The 19,033-nt window shown below is 36.1% G+C and overlaps 1 protein-coding gene across 2 annotated transcripts in view; it reads right to left on the reverse strand.

Moving 5' to 3' along the window:
• Positions 1 to 10,574: 10,574 nt before the first annotated feature.
• The window catches only part of LOC137084319 (arsenite methyltransferase-like), a 47,924-nt gene continuing 39,465 nt past the window's right edge, over positions 10,575 to 19,033 (reverse strand). The window contains exons 1-10 of one of the 2 annotated variants that reach the window (XM_067450496.1): positions 16,157 to 16,423; positions 15,578 to 15,708; positions 15,347 to 15,497; positions 15,038 to 15,174; positions 14,881 to 14,950; positions 14,692 to 14,773; positions 14,198 to 14,329; positions 11,965 to 12,107; positions 11,769 to 11,891; positions 10,575 to 11,628 (exon numbers count right to left, since the gene is read on the reverse strand). In XM_067450496.1, coding sequence (XP_067306597.1) covers positions 11,551 to 11,628; positions 11,769 to 11,891; positions 11,965 to 12,107; positions 14,198 to 14,329; positions 14,692 to 14,773; positions 14,881 to 14,950; positions 15,038 to 15,174; positions 15,347 to 15,497; positions 15,578 to 15,708; positions 16,157 to 16,243 — 1,134 coding nt within the window. In that variant the 5' untranslated portion in view covers positions 16,244 to 16,423 and the 3' untranslated portion in view covers positions 10,575 to 11,550. Of the gene's footprint in view, positions 11,629 to 11,768; positions 11,892 to 11,964; positions 12,108 to 14,197; positions 14,330 to 14,691; positions 14,774 to 14,880; positions 14,951 to 15,037; positions 15,175 to 15,346; positions 15,498 to 15,577; positions 15,709 to 16,156; positions 16,424 to 19,033 lie in introns of those variants that run through there. The other variant, XM_067450497.1, reaches the window with a different exon arrangement.

Consider the following 19,033-nt stretch of genomic DNA (forward strand, 5'->3'; position numbering starts at 1 on the left):
GAAGGCAATAAATTTGATTCGATGTTTTTGTGAGAGTAACAGCCTGTCTGTGGAAGAGAATGAATTGTGGGTTAATTGAGAGGTGCAGTTTTGCGATAAAGCTCCACCACCTCGGTATGACCCCTGTGATAATGAGCAGTATGACAGAGGGCAAGGTTTCCTTGACACTCCTAACAAAAATGTACTACTCTAAAAATACAAATAAAATAATATTGGTTGTCACCCATTTCTTTATCTTATCAGAACTATAGTATACAGAACCTGCGTAAATCGGATATTAAATTATTTTGTAATCACGAAACGTCTAGACAGTGGGACAATAAAAGGTTATTTGGTGATTTAAGGACTGCTATGGTTGTGTTTGGAAGCAGTCATGTTTAACTAAGACATACTGTCTGAAAGGTCCTTGACCATCAAATAACTCACAATGGGAACAGGAAAACCCCGGTTTTTCCATTCTCCAGCTTGTCTTACAAATGTGGGATTTCCCTTATTAACTGACACTTGCATTGATATGAAATGGAATATGTAGCACTACAAATCCAGATATTCTATCGAGCCAGTGACCAAATTGCAAACGATCAAATGGGAATAATGAAATCCTTCAAACCAAACACTATTGTTGTTTCTCCTCTGTTTCTCCTTCATCCGTTTTTTTTTTTTTTTTTTTGCTTGAGAGATCAAAGGCGAGGGTTTTAGCATTCCTCTGAATAAGCTTTTAGCTTAACAACACAGGCCAATTTAGATCTCTCGCCGGCCAAGACAAAAGCTTCCATGGATCTGTTAGCTGATATTATAGTGCCTATTGTTGCCCTTGAACCTGATAAATTTGACAGGGCCCAAGAGAATGGACATTGTGATTCCACAAAGCTCTCCTTCAATAACCGCGGGGCTAATCTCCTCGCCTGATACCGTATTAATAACCTTTTAATTAAAACAGAAAGCGACATTGAACAAGGACTAAGCTGCCCCACGCTGGGAAGTATAACGAGAATCAATACGTATACTCAAAGACTATACGAAAGGACGTTCGAGAGAGAGAGAGAGAAAAGAGGCCTCTGTGAAGTGAACAATGTCACAAAAGGCAGATAGTGAGGAACAAAAATATTTGCTTATGAATGGATTGGAAAGGACCAAAGCTAAATCAATGCATCAAAGCGTGTATGGTGTATTTGAAATTATTCGTATTAGAATTTTAGTTTTTTATACTATTGATTGTCTTTCATTAATTTAGTCATTGATAGCTATGTATTCAATTAATCAACATTAATCATTATAATCCTTATATGATTATTCTTTTGCATATTAATGATTGCTTTAATACCATAAAGGCCATGGATGATTGTTTCCACCACAAAATAAAAAATGTAATGGTGACTTTTCTCGCAATTGCGAGTTTTATATCTCACAATTCTATGTCATATAGATTATAATTTATAATTGTGAGTTGTAAAGTCATAATTGCATGATATAATGTTGCACTTGCGAGTTATTAAGTCAGAATTGTTAGATATAGATTCAGAATTGTGAGATATAAACTTGCAATTGTGAGAATTTTTTTCACACTTGAATCACAATTTTTACTATAACTCCAATTCTAACTTTATATCTCAATTCTGATTTTATAACTCGCAATTCTGACTTTATAACTCAATTCTGATTTTATAACTCAATTCTGACTTTATATCTCAATTCTGATTTTATAACTCGCAATTCTGACTTTATAACTCAATTCTGACTTTATAACTCAATATCTTACAATTCTGACTTTATATCTTACAATTCTGACTTTGGCCGCATTTACACTGTAGGTCTTGATACACAATTCCAATTTGGTGACTATATCCAACTATATTTTTTTGATGACCCACTTACATCATCTTTTAAAAGCGACCCATATCCGATATTTGCATTTACACTGTACACTGGCGAAACAGCCCAGATGTCCTTAACCGGAAAATTAAGTAAAATGCCGCGATATGCAATGGACACAGACAAAATGATTATTCAAGGTTTTACTTTCTGCCCTTTTCCACACATCTTTAAAGGTCAGCAACATTTATCTCGTAAGGCTCAGATCTCAGATCTTGATCGCAGTTCACCTGAGTTGACGTCATTCGCCTCCATCCCTTTTTTTCAGTGACATACGACTCACATTTACAATTTGACCGCTTACATGGCAGATGCAAATGCACAAAATCCGATTCATATCGGATTTATTACTACATATGAGTGAGGCCTGAATCCGATCTGAGGATATCGTAATTCAATAGTTATGCGTTTTTTTCTTCTTCTGCTTACACGTTCACATCATATTCGATCTGTGCCACATGAACCATGGTCACTTGAACCATGCAGTGTAAATGCCGCCTTTATAACTTACAATTCTGACTTTATAACTCACGATTCTGACTTTATAACTCACGATTCTGACTTTATAACTCACGATTCTGACTTTATAACTCACGATTCTGACATTATATCTCACAATTCTGACTTTATAACTCACAATTCTGACTTTATAACTCACGATTCTGACTTTATAACTCATGATTCTGACTTTATAACTCATGATTCTGACTTTATAACTCACAATTCTGACATTATATCTCACAATTCTGACTTTAAAACTCACAATTCTGACTTTATAACTCACGATTCTAACTTTATAACTCACAATTCTGACTTTATAACTCACGATTCTGACTTTATAACTCACGATTCTGACTTTATAACTCACGATTCTGACTTCATTACTCGCAATTGCAAGTTTATATCTCGCAATTGTAGGAAAAATAAAGTAAAAATTGCAACAGAAACTCAGATTTGTGAGATTAAAAGTCACAATTATCTTTTAAATTGTTTTATTTTGTGGTGGAAACATGCTTTCATAATATACTCTAATTGGGTTTGATTATTCTCAAATGTAAGATCTTTTGTGTCTCTTCTGCGCTGTAAGATTGAGGGGTTTATCCTGTTGACAGTGTCTTTTCCATCAGAACTGATTACATGATGTACCTTGGTATCAAAACATCAGTTTCCATCTCTGCAGACATGAGATCATGCAAGATCTGCTATATTCTCTTAAAGCTGTTAACGGTGTTAAAACCACAATTGCTTATCAAGGTATTCCGTGCCTATAGGGACGATGGTGACCTAATAAGGCCTGAAGGTACATTTTGTCCTCAGTGCATCATTAAATTACACAATTAGAGAATTTTATTTCAATACTTCAATAGGTACTTTCCCTTGTTCCTTCCTGTTACTTAGGCACAGAATATACAATGTAGCACTTTATTTTATACTCCTATTCCTTATCCTTTTATACTCATATTCCTTCTTTCTCTATACTCTTGTCTGCTTTAATACTTTGATTTACTTTTCTATCTTAGTTGAAACTTATTTGCTACATTTTGATATTTTCTTTATTTATTATTCAAATTTGATCTTTAATAATTGCTTGTCTGCCTGGATCTCACTGCATCAGTTTAAAGTGTGAAACCTTTGTAATGATATAGTTGTACAGACACGTCGAGGCAAATATTAGGTTTATAACATTGTCACCACAAACGTATTATATAGAAATACAACCTTAACACATATATACTTTTTTAGATTAAATTTATAATTAAAATTCGAAAACCAGTGGAATTCTGTGGATTGAATTTAAAGGCACAGTATGTAATTTTCACTGCTAAAGCTTGCATATTCAAAACAAGAACAAAAGCTTAGCTTGACCAAAAGCTCATCGCTTGAGGAGCGATGGAAATCGGCCCGACGCAACTCACAAATCATGTTCATGGATGAAGTACTGGAATAAAATGTTATAACTGTTACATTTGATCACATGATTTGATCTAATTCTATCAAATTAGCTTCAAGTAACCTAATGTGTTATGCTAAATTACTATTCATAGATGCCACTTTATTTGTTGAATGAAATGGGTATACATCATTTCCACATTCCGCTCCATCTCGCAGGAGCCTTTCAAAGCCTACTCCTTTGGTCGTGAGCCAGGAAAGACGCGTTCAGGGCATGTGCTACCTGAGGATTTTGTTTTCAAGCTCTCAAGTCATTCGCACATGCGCTGTTGTACTCGCACCATCTGCAGTCACAAAAATCGTGCTGTACGCTGAAAGGATATGTTGACGTCTGTAACCCCTCCTGATGACAAAAATTACATCACGCAGACATTGACAGCCTAAGTATATTTTGGGCTTAACACAGCGCAGTTTTACACATTCAAAACAATAAAGTACATTTGAATGTACTCACAGCATTTGCAAAAAAGGCTAACTGTGACGCTCATCTGCAATCTTGTCACACTAACTTGCCATTTATATATAATACATATTGTATTTAATTGCACGGCCATATACTTGATCACCAGACTTGTTAAACAATATTAGGAAATGCCACACCGATACTGATCCTTGTTGTATTTCTCCTCTTGTCCAAAATTCTTCTTGGGTCAATTGATTGACTCGTACATTTATGTTTGGTTATGTTTGAATTATCTTTGGTAGCAGAACCTGCTGCAAATGATAACAGAAAATTGTGTCCCATGAAGACTGTCCGAAACAACTACAGAGCCTTTCGGACGCAGCCAGTGTTGACATGGTTTCTAAAGCAGTTAAAGCGTAAACTGAGGATAACGCAGACATGAGGCCATTTACAGGCGACGCAATGAGGAGGGACATTATACTGGTTAAAATTACTCTGAATTAAAAAAATGTTGGAAACATTTGGGATAATGTAAGTGAACAAAATATATAACACTGTGGTTTTCAGATATTTTAATGAAAAAATGGTACAAATCTTACATTTTGCCAAATATGGAATTTTCCGTTATTTGTGAGAAAACGCTTCCAGGCCAAAAACTGAATTTTCTGTGTTTTCACTGTCAGACGCTAGGGGGAGTCATTACACATCTTCTGAATGAGCACTGAATCTGAGAGAATCTGAAAGAAGCAAATATGTAATCATATGCATATGAAAAATAACATGATCATCAACATTAAACATCATATAAATCAAAACTGCCTAATGTTAGTGAATGAAATGTGGACCCAGGATGAGCTACAGGACTGTGCAAGCATTAGGGGTGTTGATGGACTTGATCTACTCAATCTGTGTTTGATCATCATTCTGATTCTGATCTGGAAATCTTTTCTCAGATTTTGTTCAAAATGTTGCTTTTTTATTAAACTTACCCATATTCAAGTGTTGATTAAAAAATGCAAAAAGCTAGAATAAAACATTGTTTTGTTTAAAAGAAGAGGGTCAGCTCTTTCTTTTGATATATTGCATGCTCAGATATTCATAAAACAAAATTTTCTATGGACTATTCAATTCTGGTGAAAATGGTCAAAAACCCTGGCGGTGGCTTGACAACCTTTTTTAAAAACCCTGCATGAAATGCAGGAAAATGCATGAAAGAAAGCATGAAATCAAAATTCAATAAAATACAATTCAATCCTGACAGATCTCCATTTTTTTTTTTTTTTTCACTTCACAATAAGATTTAATTTGTTAACATGAACTAGTTATGAAAACTACTTCTGGAGCATTTATTAAGAGTTAACGTGCATGTATTGCTCAGTGTTAGTTCATGTATTAAGAAACTTTACGAGTGGGACCTGTAAGTGTTACTCATGTTGAATATCATGTTTCATTCAGAAGTACATCACATTCCTCAAGTTAAATGGGTTACATGCTGTTTCATGTTGACTTCAAGGCTGAAATTTCATTTGTCACACAATTGAACTTAAAACTAAAAGGAAAAGCAGGTGAATAAAAAGGAAACCGCATGATTTATAGCCAGGAAATGTGTAATGCTCTGATAAAGATGTGGTTGCTTGAGTCTGCAAAACCTGCTTAGGAAAGCTGCTTGTCTGTCCTCAGCAGTGCCTGGCACACGGGGGTCATGACCTGGTCATGAATCGCTTCAATCAGCTCCTTGCTGGGACAGGAGGGGAGGGGAGCCGTGAGCGCTTTTGATCTCGGTTGGCTAGTCAAGCAGCATGGGTAAGATATCCCTCAGCCTCTCCTGCAGGTCAGGCTCTGTGGGAGTGGGGCTGAGGGCAGGTCAAGAGCACCGTTCTATTTTTCCTCTTCACCGAGACCCTGTTAGCTCCTGTAGCTTCAAGTATTGCCTCAGACATGTTAGGTTAGAAGTACACTGAGCTATGAATTTAGGTGTCCATTTATGCACCTAGAATAACTAAAATACAGCAACAATTCAAATCACCATTTCCACAAAAATATTAAGCTGTTTTCAACATTGATAGTAATAAGAAATGCTTCTAAAGCACCCGATAAGCATTTTCAAATGATTTCTGAATGATCATGTGGCATTGAAGACTGGAGTAATGATGCAAAAAATTCAGTTTTTGCCATCACAGGAATAAATTACATTTAAAAAATATATTAAAAGGTACATTATGTAATGTTTTACCCTCTAGCGGTTAAAAAACCTGCATGTATTTTGCAGAAAAACATTGTTTTGGTTGCGCTTATAAAACATTCACTACTAGGCTTAAGGGATATAACCAGTTTAAATGGTATGGTTCTTAAGTTGAATAGTTGAAAATAAATTCCAACACTACAACAATAGATATATATAAATAGATGCCTTAGTGTCTGTTTCTATGGGCTGCTATATGCTTGCCATATCGTAACAGTCAAATCCAGTCCATGACCACTTGAGAGCAAGTTTACTGTTCATCTGTAATCTATTTATTCATGGTTGAATATCTATATCTGCAATAGACATTAGCAGATGATTTTCTTTGCATTTAGTTGATTATTAATGTGAAAATTCTACATATTGAGTTATAAACACAAACCAGCACATTCTCACCTCTGAAAGGTTCTCTTTTGTTTAGTGGTTTTTACAGCCATACGCCCCATTCAGACGATAAAGATTACAAGGACTTTTAACTTCTGTAAAAAGGTCCGGAAAAATTACCTTGGGTAATACTAATCCCGTTCGAATAGACCCGCTGTAAAAATGCGCTTTTGGTGTGTTTTGCAAGCATGGAGTTGCTTAAAGAAGCATTTGGTTGTGTTGTAGGTGGTGGGACAAGTCTGTGGCAAACCTCCAGTATTTTACGCATATCATTTAAAGCAAAAAGAAGATCGAATATATATATGTATATATACTCACTCACCTAAAGGATTATTAGGAACACCATACTAATACTGTGTTTGACCCCTTTTCACCTTCAGAACTGCCTTAATTCTACGTGGCATTGATTCAACAAGGTGCTGAAAGCATTCTTTAGAAATGTTGACCCATATTGATAGAATAACATCTTGCAGTGGATGGAGATTTGTGGGATGCACATCCAGGGCACGAAGCTCCCGTTCCACCACATCCCAAAGATGCTCTATTGGGTTGAGATCTGATGACTGTGGGGGCAATTTTAGTACAGTGAAATCATTGTCATGTTCAAGAAACCAATTTGAAATTATTCAAGCTTTGTGACATGGTGCATTATTCTGCTGGAAGTAGCCATCAGAGGATGGGTACATGGTGGTCATAAAGGGATGGACATGGTCAGAAACAATGATCACGTAGACTGTGGCATTTAAACGATGCCCAATTGGCAATAAAGGGGCCTAAAAAAAACATCCCAAGAAAACATCCCCCACACCATTACACCACCACCACCAGCCTGCACAGTGGTAACAAGGCATGATGGATCCATTCTCTCATTCTGTTTACGCCAAATTCTGACTCTACCATCTGAATGACTCAACAGAAATCGAGACTCATCAGACCAGGCAACATTTTTCCAGTCTTCAACTGTCCAATTTTGGCGAGCTTGTGCAAATTGTAGCCTCTTTTTCCTATTTGTAGTGGAGATGAGTGGTACGTTTTATCACGGTATACGATATTATCATGATATTAAAATAAGTTGCAAAAAAGTGTTGCCATAGCATAACAGCTTTACTATTTTTGTAAGAACAAAAAATGTTTATATAGAATAATACAATGCGCCAAAAATATATGAGAAATCAATGTTAAGTGGTCTCTTGATTTTTTTCAGAGCTGTAAAAGTACAATTTTCAAACCGATTAAAGTGCAAAAGAATTAGGCTATAAAGAACAACAGGTAACAAATTACAATAAGGTCTCATTATTTACTGCATTAACTAAGATTGAGCAATAGCTACATTTGGTACAGAAAGTTTAATGTTTTTGGTAATGTTAGTTAAGAAATACTCATCATTGTTAGTTTTATCTTAGGTCCATTCATAAAAGTTATTTTGATTTTAATGTTATTAAACAGTAACTAAGAAATTAACATTACTTAGAATAATTCATTCTTTATAAGTATTTTTCATTGTCAGTTTGGTAATAATGAATTAACATGTTAACTAATGAAGTCGTATGTCTCAAAGTTATACTGAACAATAACAAATAATCAGAACAGTTCTAATTATTAGGGCATGTTGTAGTCCAGATTAAAACATAAAAATGTTTAAGTTTGAAAATAAATAACCTATTAAGTCTTTAAGTATTAAGTATTTGGTGCTGTGATGAACAACATTGAGATTACAAAAACGAATGGCTGTTTTAAAAACCTCACTAGCGGTTGCTTTTGTATGCGGGGTTTCCGAGATAATCGCTGCAGTTCATCAGCGCCCTCTGCTGTCATTGAGCGGCACTTCATTCAGCGTCTCCTTCACTCGTTCATGTGCTTCTCATTTACATCTGAGCGCTTCCCTTTGACACAGAATACAGCGGTGTTGAGCGTTTATATGGTTGTTAAGCAAAAGTATTCTTGAATGCATTATAAAAAAATATTAATTGTTAATAAATTATTATTTACGATATTTAAGTGCCCACGATAACAATACCATGCATCTTCATTATTGTGATATATTGCATTATTGAAAATCGGCACGTCTAGTTGTGAATATGCAGGCCACAAGAAGTAATTAGGTGGGTTTTTTTTCTCTTTTTTTGATCACTTTTACTCTGGACATGCTAGCTGGCAACATAGGATTCCATTCATTATGCTAAGCTAAGCTAGTAGCGACCCTCCCAAAACTAAACAAAATGCATTTGCCCACATATCTAAATTTAGGAAAAAAGCTGAATATGCCCTATTTCTTAACGGGGCACTGGACATGAAAATGATCGGGCTGAAACTAGCAAAAAACACTTGCATTGTGCCTGCCATCGCATTGCGCCAGGTGTATGATACTAGGGCCCTAAAACGATTTGGACTTGTATCAACAAACTTTACACGTTGATTTAATAAGGTCTTTCATCTATAAAGGAAAGGAAGTTGGTCATTAATGTAAAATTCAATTTTGCAATTTTGCTATTTATTAGTCCTCTAGTACAATACATCAGCCTACGTCATTGAAAACTAATACTTGAACAAGCTCAGAAGACGAGCATCATGCTGGAATCAGTGTGTGGTCTTATACATTGAAGCTTACTCTTCCCTTCACACTGTCTCTTGACAGTAGAGGCTTTTTAGCTCTGGATATCGTCAAGCATTAAGTGGCTGAGAGTAATGGGATACATTCTTGGCACGCGGTACAATCCTAGCACTTTAAAAGAGGTGAAACCAGGACAATGAGAGCCGTTCCTCAGTGCTGTGTTTACATTTAAACCACACCTGCTTCCTCCACACAACTCGGAATGTCACAGCACTCCTTCTCAGAGCTCTGTGGAGAAGTCAGGGAGTTTATTTGGCCAATTTCTGGTATGATAGTCCAATATAAGCTTTTTCTAGAGATAAATGCCCAGACTTAATCGACACCTAGAATCCAGGTAAAATAAACCTGTGCACACTCAATTTGTCTTGTGCAATGTTTCAAATAACACAATGTCCTGGATGAGGCCTATCCAAGGGAGGATTTTTTGTTATTATGATTTTTTTTCTTGCAGGCTATTATCAGCAAATGAAGTCTCTAAGTAAATTACTATGAATGAGATTCAGAAATACTTGATTGCTTGGGATGAATTGCCCTGCAGGTAATCTGCCTCTTCAAATCATTGAATTATGACTGCTTTATGCCCATATCATTGACTAATCATATTGGTTCTGCACTGCAAACTGCAGAACCATAAAAATGCAATATCATGGAATATGGAGCTAGTATGGGAACACTTTGAGGATTTTGGCACCACCTACAGTCCAATAACCATAAATACATCAGGACTTTTTGCAGCTTAAACCACGTGACAAACTGAAAGGCTATAATTCAATAAAACGAGACACAATTCAACAATACCAAATAATAATACTGAAATTACACAATCTTATATGTAATCTTACTCATCACAATATCACTGTTATTAGGTAAAACGCTGTCTGATACATATATTGATGTTGAATAGTATGATGAAATTCCTATTACTGGCAAAGAAACCTTTCTCAAGAGACTTGCAGGAAAAATGACATTGGTCTACATCCTGCTATTAACAATAATCACATGATTTTCAGGAATAAGGGAAATCAAAAAGTGAAGTTAACGTCTATCCCTTCTCGGAATCAGCATCAATAGCATCAACACTTTGAAACTCTTTTAATCTAACAGCAGCAAATTTCCATCACAGTAATTAATTGTGTCATTTGCTTTTATTTCTAAAATCTTATTTTCACCTCATCTCAAATTATGTATTTTGATCAATACAATTATGGTGAAACAATTGGTTTAGAGCCAAGTTTATGTTAAGGCTAATTTCAACTGTAATATTTTAGGCAACCTAAATACACATAAATTATATTTCACAATATAAAAAGAAAATAATATTTTCACAATTTTTGCATATTTTGACAATTACAGCTTGTAATGATGCACAGTAAAAACCTATTCTGTACACAAGTGATATTTAATTTGATATGTGGGGAAAAAGTCAATGTCTCATACAGTATGCCATCTCAAGAATTCACTTAATTGACACAATTGTCTCATTGGTAAACAAACTAAAATAACAGATAACAAAATGTAAAAAAGTGCCAATAATTTCAATCGTAAAAAAAAGGAACAAAAATAGTGCCCAGTACAATTTGCTTTACATTTAACAACTATAGCACAAAAAGAAGAAGAAGAAGAAGAAGAAGAAGAAGAAGAAGAAGAAGAAGAAGAAGAAGAAGAAGAAGAAGAAGAAGAAGAAGAAGAAGAAGAAGAAGAAGAAGAAGAAGAAGAAGAAGAAGAATGTTGCAATTAAGGTTTTAAAGTTTAATCAAAACTAAAACACAAATGCATTGGCAAAGATCTTGTTTTTGTTCTTTCTTGAATAAAAAGTGGATAACTTTACACATGCTTGCCACATATTAATGTAATTTTTTTTAAATAATTATTTCTATTGTTTTGTTGTTAAGGTTGCTGTTATTGTGATTACCAACTTTAAAAGTCATTTTTACAATTAGCAGGACAAATAGCTTTCACAAAAATGTGTTTTCCTCAAGAAATGATCATTTGAGCACTACAGACACCATATAATCGCTCACTTCCCACCACATTTTCTCAAGTGATCCAGACATGATCCCACAATCCACCAGACTCTCCACATTTACCTTAGTGTCCCGTCTTTGAGCACTGTTTGACAGAGGAGCCCCGTTTATCCGCGAGAAGGAACGGGCTAAGGTGGCAATACTGGAAAAATAAGTCAACAAATCATTTTTATAGTTCTTGTTTTTTCTATAGCTTCTTTAGGAAAATTATAAATTGAAGTAAACCTTATTTACCTAAAGATAATGAATGCACAAGCTGCATGCACAAGACAGCACATTTACCTGTGGAGTTTCACTCTGGTTTGGATCTGGAGTGTCCAACATTGTAATATTGAAGTCCGTAGAGAAACGTGTGTTCTTGAGGATGGAGGCCATCTCTGCATCCACTTCCACTGGGACATTCGTCTGGAACAGAATTAACAAAACAGACTGCTGAATATGTCATTCTAACATATTTTTTTAAGAAGCAGAAGTTTACCTTGAAGGAATGAGAGGCATCAAACTCAAAGCAGTCAGCGCAGTCAGGCACGGTGCCTTTATATGTGACCAGAGCTTTGGTCTTGATGGAGTTTTGAGGAAGTTTGAAGATCCGGTAAGTTCCAGATGCATATTTAACACCACCTATAGAGAAACATTGCAGGTCCATCCATCACTAGTTAAAATATAAAGCATCTGCCTGCATCCAAATTACATAAAAGCACAGTGGCACATGAAACAAATGCAGTTCAGCTATAATGACGCTACCTATGGAAGCTCGTTTCCGCCACAGAATAAAAACTGCAAACGCTAATTGGGACTTTTTATCTCACAATTCTGACTTTTTTGCTGCTAATTGCGTGATATAAAGGTGCAATTTTTAATTATAATGTCAGAATTGTGAGTCATAAAGTCCAAATTGTGAGATATAAACACGTTTCTCACAATTCTGATTTTATATCACTCAATTCACCCTTCGCCGGCAGTTTGACTGAGAGGCGATCTGACCTATCACAAGCCAACATTCTGTCTGACAAAGCAGTCAAGGGAGTTTGTAATTTAACATTGGTGGACTTGAACTTAAAAAAACTGTGTTATTATGTCTTTAGACGTTTGAAGCAACATTCCTTCTGAAGTTCATTCATGTTCATTTGATACTATAACTAGAAGGAAGAGATGATCGGTTCAAGAGCAGCCATATCGGTTACCCTAGCAGCCATATCACCCTGTAGCCCAAGACTGGTTTCCCACTGAAGCTAAGCAGGGCTGAGCCTGGTCAGTGCCTGAATGGGAGACCAACTGGGACAACCAGGAGCTGCTGGTAGAGGTGTTAGTGAGGCCAGCAGGGGGCGCTCACCCTGTGGTCTGTGTGGGTCCTAACAACCCAGTGTAGTGATGGGGACACTATACTGTCAAAGAGCACCGTCTTTCGGATGAGACGTTAAACCAAGGTCCAACTCTCTGTGGTCGTTAAAAATCCCAAATTTGCCCATTGGCCCCTGTCCATCATGGCCTCCTAATAATCCCCATATAATGATTGGCTTAATCACTCGGTGTCCTCTCCACCAATCAGCTGGTGTGTGGTGAGCGTTCTGGCGCAATATGGCTGCCGTCACATCATCCAGGTGGATGCTGCACATTGGGGGTGGTTGAGGAGATTCCCCCTTCTATATGTAAAGCGCTTTGGGTGTCTAGAAAAGCGCTATATAAATGTAAGGAATTATTATTATTATTATTATTATTAAGAGCAGCTTCAAATGAGGCGCTACAGTGACCCGTCACCACACATTAAAGTGCCATAAAACAGTATTTATTGTTTACATTTCTTTAAAAAAAAAAAAAAAAAATTTTACGGTTCAGACATTGTTTCATATTAAAAGTAACCTGCTCTGTCCTGTCTGTCAGTGCGTTGTCCTATCCTCTTTGCTCCGTTATGTGTTTTTTACTGCATGATAACATGTAGTGTGAGAGGGCGGCTTGTCTGACATAGCAACAGTCACTAAAGGGAGATTTTAAATCCTCAAACAAAGATTCAAAACGGTCATGAATCAGCGTATTGTCAAACTGCTGAAACCATGTGACATTGGCGATCCAAATCATGAATCAATACGCCAATGATTCATAACCATTCAAATCTTTGTTTGAGGATTGAAAACAAACCCTGAAGAGAAGACAATGCGGAATAAAGTCATAGTTTTTGTTATTTTTGGACCAAAATCATTTTTGATGCTTCAAGAGATTCTAACTAACCAACTGATGTCACATATGGACTACTTTGATGATGTTTTTATTCCCTTTCTGGACATGGACAATATAGTGTGCATACACTTAGATACGCTCTCGGACTAAATATAAAATATCTTAAAGACTGTGTTCCGAAGATGAACGGAGGTCTTACGGGTGTAACATACATCTTACGGGTGGGAACGACATTAGAGTGAGTCATTAATGACATCAATTTCATTTTTGGGTGAACTAACCCTTGAAGACTTGTTTGTGAAACTGGGGTATAACTCACAATTCTGACTTTTTATCATGCAATTCTGACTTTATAACTCAATTTGCAAGTTTATATATCGCAATACTGAGAAAAAAAGTCAAAATTGCAAGATGTAAAACACAATTGTAAGATTAAGACACAATTATCTTTTGTGGTGAAAATTAGCTTCCATAATTACACATACACAGTGTTAAAAACATGAAATTTTCAACAACAACAAAAAAAAATAGGTTACCAGTCTTTCTTTGAAGTTCTGGATTGTGAACCACTATGTGACTGCCTGCAACCATGTGGGGAGTGCTAAAGCCTATGTCCTTCATCAGAGTAATGAGATCTCGCCAGTAGAGGGCGCCAGCCATTCCCTCACCTGATAGTAACAAGCACTCATTTAAACGTTTCAATGTGGACCAGGGTTATTTATATATATATATATATATATATATATATATATATATATATATATATATATATATATATATATATATATATATATATATATATATATATATATGCTTTCAGCTAGTTGCTCAGTAAGCATTTCTCATTTTTATAGCATATTTTCATTATCATTTTCATATATACTTTTACATTTTAACTGCAAAAAAATCTTCTTAGAAAATAACTGAATTAGTATCGTAATTATACTAAAATAACACTGGTGTGAACACAGTGAGAAAAAATATTTTAACAGGTGAGATAATGTCAGAGAACAAAAAGCATCAAGTTTACCCCACAGAACTGGATCTTCCTTGAAAGAGTCTGGAACTACTTTGCTTGCATATATGTCACTGTAGTACAACTCTCCACCCTCCTAAGTGATCATTCACATATTAAACATGGCATTTGTAAAGGGTTTTGTTGCATAAATACAATAATGCGGTGAAAATTATCATTAGCCATGTGATAGGAATGCCTCACCTTTAAAACTTTGTAAGCTTCACTTATCACAGTTCTCTTATCTGGGCACAGACATATTACACAATTTGACCTAAAAAAAAATTGGCCTTTTTTATTACTTTGCATTAATGATCTACAAATCATGGAAAACATCATGAATGACTAAGCATGTGCATACACAACTACATCCAAAGAGTTGTCCTGTATCCCTGCATCACTGAGCTTCTCCATGTATCCTTTCACAAACACAGTATTTGGTTTTGAGTATCCAAACTTCTCCTGATGGTACTGGACATATTTTTGTGAGGCAACGATCTAATTATGGAGCAAACACAAAGGTTAAAGTTTGCACTTTCTTCCATTTTGAGTTACACTTTTCAGTTGTACCTGGTTAACACTTATTCACTTAGTTCTTTAACGATATTAATATCTTAGATCAGATCTTTTGTTTCTAAACTTTATGGATTAACATCAATCTGTGAAGTACCATTTCATCCGTCATATCTAGTCCAATGACTTGACCGCTCTCCCCCACCAGTTTACTGAGGACGAAGCAGTCCCTCCCCGATCCACTGCCCAGGTCAAGAACGCCACATCCTTCCAGCTTCTCTGGAATCACCAGACCACAGCCAAAATACCTGCAGATTTTTATTCTGGGGATTACTGAAACAAATCAGACAAAATAAAGTTTTAAGGCCTAATCTAAGGGATGCTGTACCTCTTGCAAACATCCGGATGGACTTGTTTCAGGGCTTCACATGCACTCTTGGCCACAGGTCTGGAGGGCATGACACACGCAGCATTTGTTTGTAAGTCATCTGAAGTCTCCAGCCGAGAGCCATAATAATTCTGGAAGTAATAAAGAGTGAGCATTTCAAAGCAATATTGTGGGGGTCTAAATTTATTTGGATGGTAAGCTTCCAATGAAGTACAATCCGATGAAGGTCACATTGCATGCTTACAATGTAGGACTACACTAACAAAGGGACGTTTTTTTTTATTGTACCATAGGCCTATTTAAATACATATGCACATATTTATAAAAAAAAAATGTCAAGCAATCAAGGCAGGAACAACAGAGTCAAATACTGCTCAGTTGGTCGACAATAATCTAATAGAAATAATGCTTGATCATTTTGATGTTTACCTCTAGGCTGTGTTGATATAGCAAACCCCGTTAATAAATATTATAAAGGAATGTCTATTTTTAATATTCCTCATGAAATGACAATAACAATACTTTATAATCTATCAGTTTCACAAATAAATGTTGTAAAAGCCCGTTATCGCCGCTTACCTTCACGTTTTCGTGAACTGCAGAAGACATGCTAACGGTTTGTGCTTGACGCTGAAAAGACCGGAGAAGTGTGGTAGCGGATTTCATAAATGCAAATGTAGTTGTATTTTGTGAACTTCGTCGAGTTTGTGTTGTTAGGGAACTAAAAGCCCCAAAATCTAAAGGATTAGTGTACTGTATATTGCAAAGAATAAGACGGACTAAACTTGAATAATGTATCCAACTTCAGGTGCAAAGTCCTTGCTACAAACTAATCCTATAGAAACGAATGATCAAGGACTAAACACTACACTCTTAGAAGGAAAGGTTCTATCGGCGCTACGTATTTGGAACCCTTAAAAGGTTATATATAGAAGTATAGTTGAGTATACTCCAAAAACCCGTCTATGCTTAAAGGGTTCTATAATGACAAGAAAGAACCCCTTTGGCACTTAAAAAGGGTTCAATATAGAATACTGCAAAAAAAAAATTGCATTTCTTATCAAAGAAAAAATGCATTTATTATCTTAGCAAAAACTCTCTTAATTTTGAGTAATTTTTCCCCAAAATAAGACAATTACTTTTGCTTGTCTAGTAAATACTTCTTGTTTTAAGAATGTTTAGATGTTTGAACTAGAAACAAGACAAAAATACTAAGTAAGAAAAGCATTTTTTGCAGTGAACCTTTTAGGGGTTCCAACTACGTAGCGCCGATAGAACCTTTTAGGGTTCTATATAGAACCTTTTCTTCTAAGAATGTACTAACCACTAGAGGGCATACCTCGTCCATATTTGCATGTCAAACATTTCTGCAGCGACCATTCATAACTAGCGATTTATCATCACTATAGTTGTGTTTAATGACCACTGGGCAGAGGTCTGTGCACATTCGGAGTGTATTAGCTGCTCCTTTGAAGTATCTTCATCGCCAACTGTGGAATATTTCGCCTTTAGAGGAAGACTGAACTTATAACCTTAAGTCTGTGATGATTTGTCACATCCAGGAGCAACATCTGTCATTGTAAGTTGTGTATCTGAAGTACTATGTATGGGGGTGGTAGTACGATCTTGGCACAGTTAAAAGACAGTAGTGTGAAGAAGAGGCCTGACATGCTGTAATGAATGCAGACATTGTTACTCTCCCGTGAGTGTGCATGGGACTGGAAAACTCTTCCCACAGTGTCCTGCTTGACATTAAGCAGAATCAGTCAGCTGTGACCTTACTCTGCCCTCAGAGTCCTGAGCCTTTTACCAAACAACAGCCTGTACTTTGATTAAAGGGTGGTCCAAGTATGTCTGGTTTCACCCCCTTGTAAGCAAATATCTGTGGGACGAGTCTGAACGGCCTTTGTTGTCAAAGACGAGACATTCTGTCAGAGAGATGAGTCTCCAATTCATTGTAATGTTTGCTAGTGTAAGTGTTCTGACCTTAGCAAATCAATGAAAAGAAATGGTGCAGTTTATAAGGAATGCATTTTCAATGCATACATAAAGGAAATTCATAAAATAAATGTATGAAGTATTTCTATCAAATAAAAAATGCATTTAATGCAATTCATTTAAACATGAATTATTTGTATGCTCATGAATGATTAATAAATATAAACAAATCAATGTATACACATAATTTGTCTTAATTATTTCTGTGTTCTTATGATTGTTAATGTCAAGCACTATGAATAAACATTGTGTACGCAATGTTTTAAATGAACTTACCTACATGCATAAATATAGATTATTTCAACCCTATTAAAATGTGCGCCATTTGCATACATTCACATGCATGGCATCCGATTTGATTACTAAGTTAACCTGACTGTTTATCAAAGTTCTGTTTTTTTAAATCCGTGACCCTTTGTAAGTCCATGGCCACTGTACCGCAGACCAAGACATCAAAGCCAGTGTTCTCCGTGCGGCATTTCCACCCCCCTCTGTGTTCTATGACAAACGAATAGTTGTCAAGCTCCAAAACTTGACCTCGGTCTTGGTCCCAGACTTATTTGTTTAATTTCTGTTCCTTTTTTTGTAGTCAAGGCAAGCAAGAGGTTATTGTCAGTTCAAGCCTGACAAACATCTACGCTGGGAAGGGTTCACTGCCAGACTAAAGGTTATGAGAAGTTGAAGGAAAGGGTAATCTTTGGAAGATCAAATAAAGTGGAAGTCAGAGGAGGGGAATGTGTACAGTGTCACACAGTCTGCCTTTTCCTCGGCAAACAAAACCCCACTGTTCCACTTTCTGTCCTGCACACGTACAATCTGAGATCTTTTTAACTTCTGCTGCCCTTTTGAACCCCTCAGACCATCTAGTTAAAACAAACTACTGCAACCATTCAAGGTTAGTTATTTCCCTTTCACCGCAAGAACAATGTATACCGGGAGAGCATCAGATCCTGCAGTGTTATGCTCCGATGGATTACACAATCATTTGTATTTGTGTGTGTGGGCATGTTTTTGTGAAATACCAGGGCGCAAATGGGTATGACATGGCATTACAAAGAGTGGGTGAAATATGAGGACATTACCCATGTCCCCACTTTTCAAAATGCTCATAAATCATACAGGATGAGTTTTTTTTTTTTTTTTTTTTTTTTGAGAAAGTAAAAATGCAGAATGTTTCCTGTGATGGGTAGGTTTAGGGGCAGGGGCAGCGTAAGGGGATAGAAAATATGGTATAAAAACCATTACGCCTATGGAATGTCCCCACATTTCACAAAAACGTGTGTTTATACCAACTTGACCATATATTGGGAATAAATTTGTACCCAGAAATTAGCAAAACCTGAAAAAATCTCCAAAAACCAACATTTGGGGACATCCTCATTTGTAAATCTGGTATAAAAATAAAGTCATGTAAGTGTTTATTTTTATTTTTTTTTAAGTTTTCTATGATGTGTATAG

The sequence above is a fragment of the Pseudorasbora parva genome, chromosome 8 (genome assembly GCF_024679245.1).
Source record: "Pseudorasbora parva isolate DD20220531a chromosome 8, ASM2467924v1, whole genome shotgun sequence".
Lineage (NCBI taxonomy): Eukaryota > Metazoa > Chordata > Actinopteri > Cypriniformes > Gobionidae > Pseudorasbora > Pseudorasbora parva.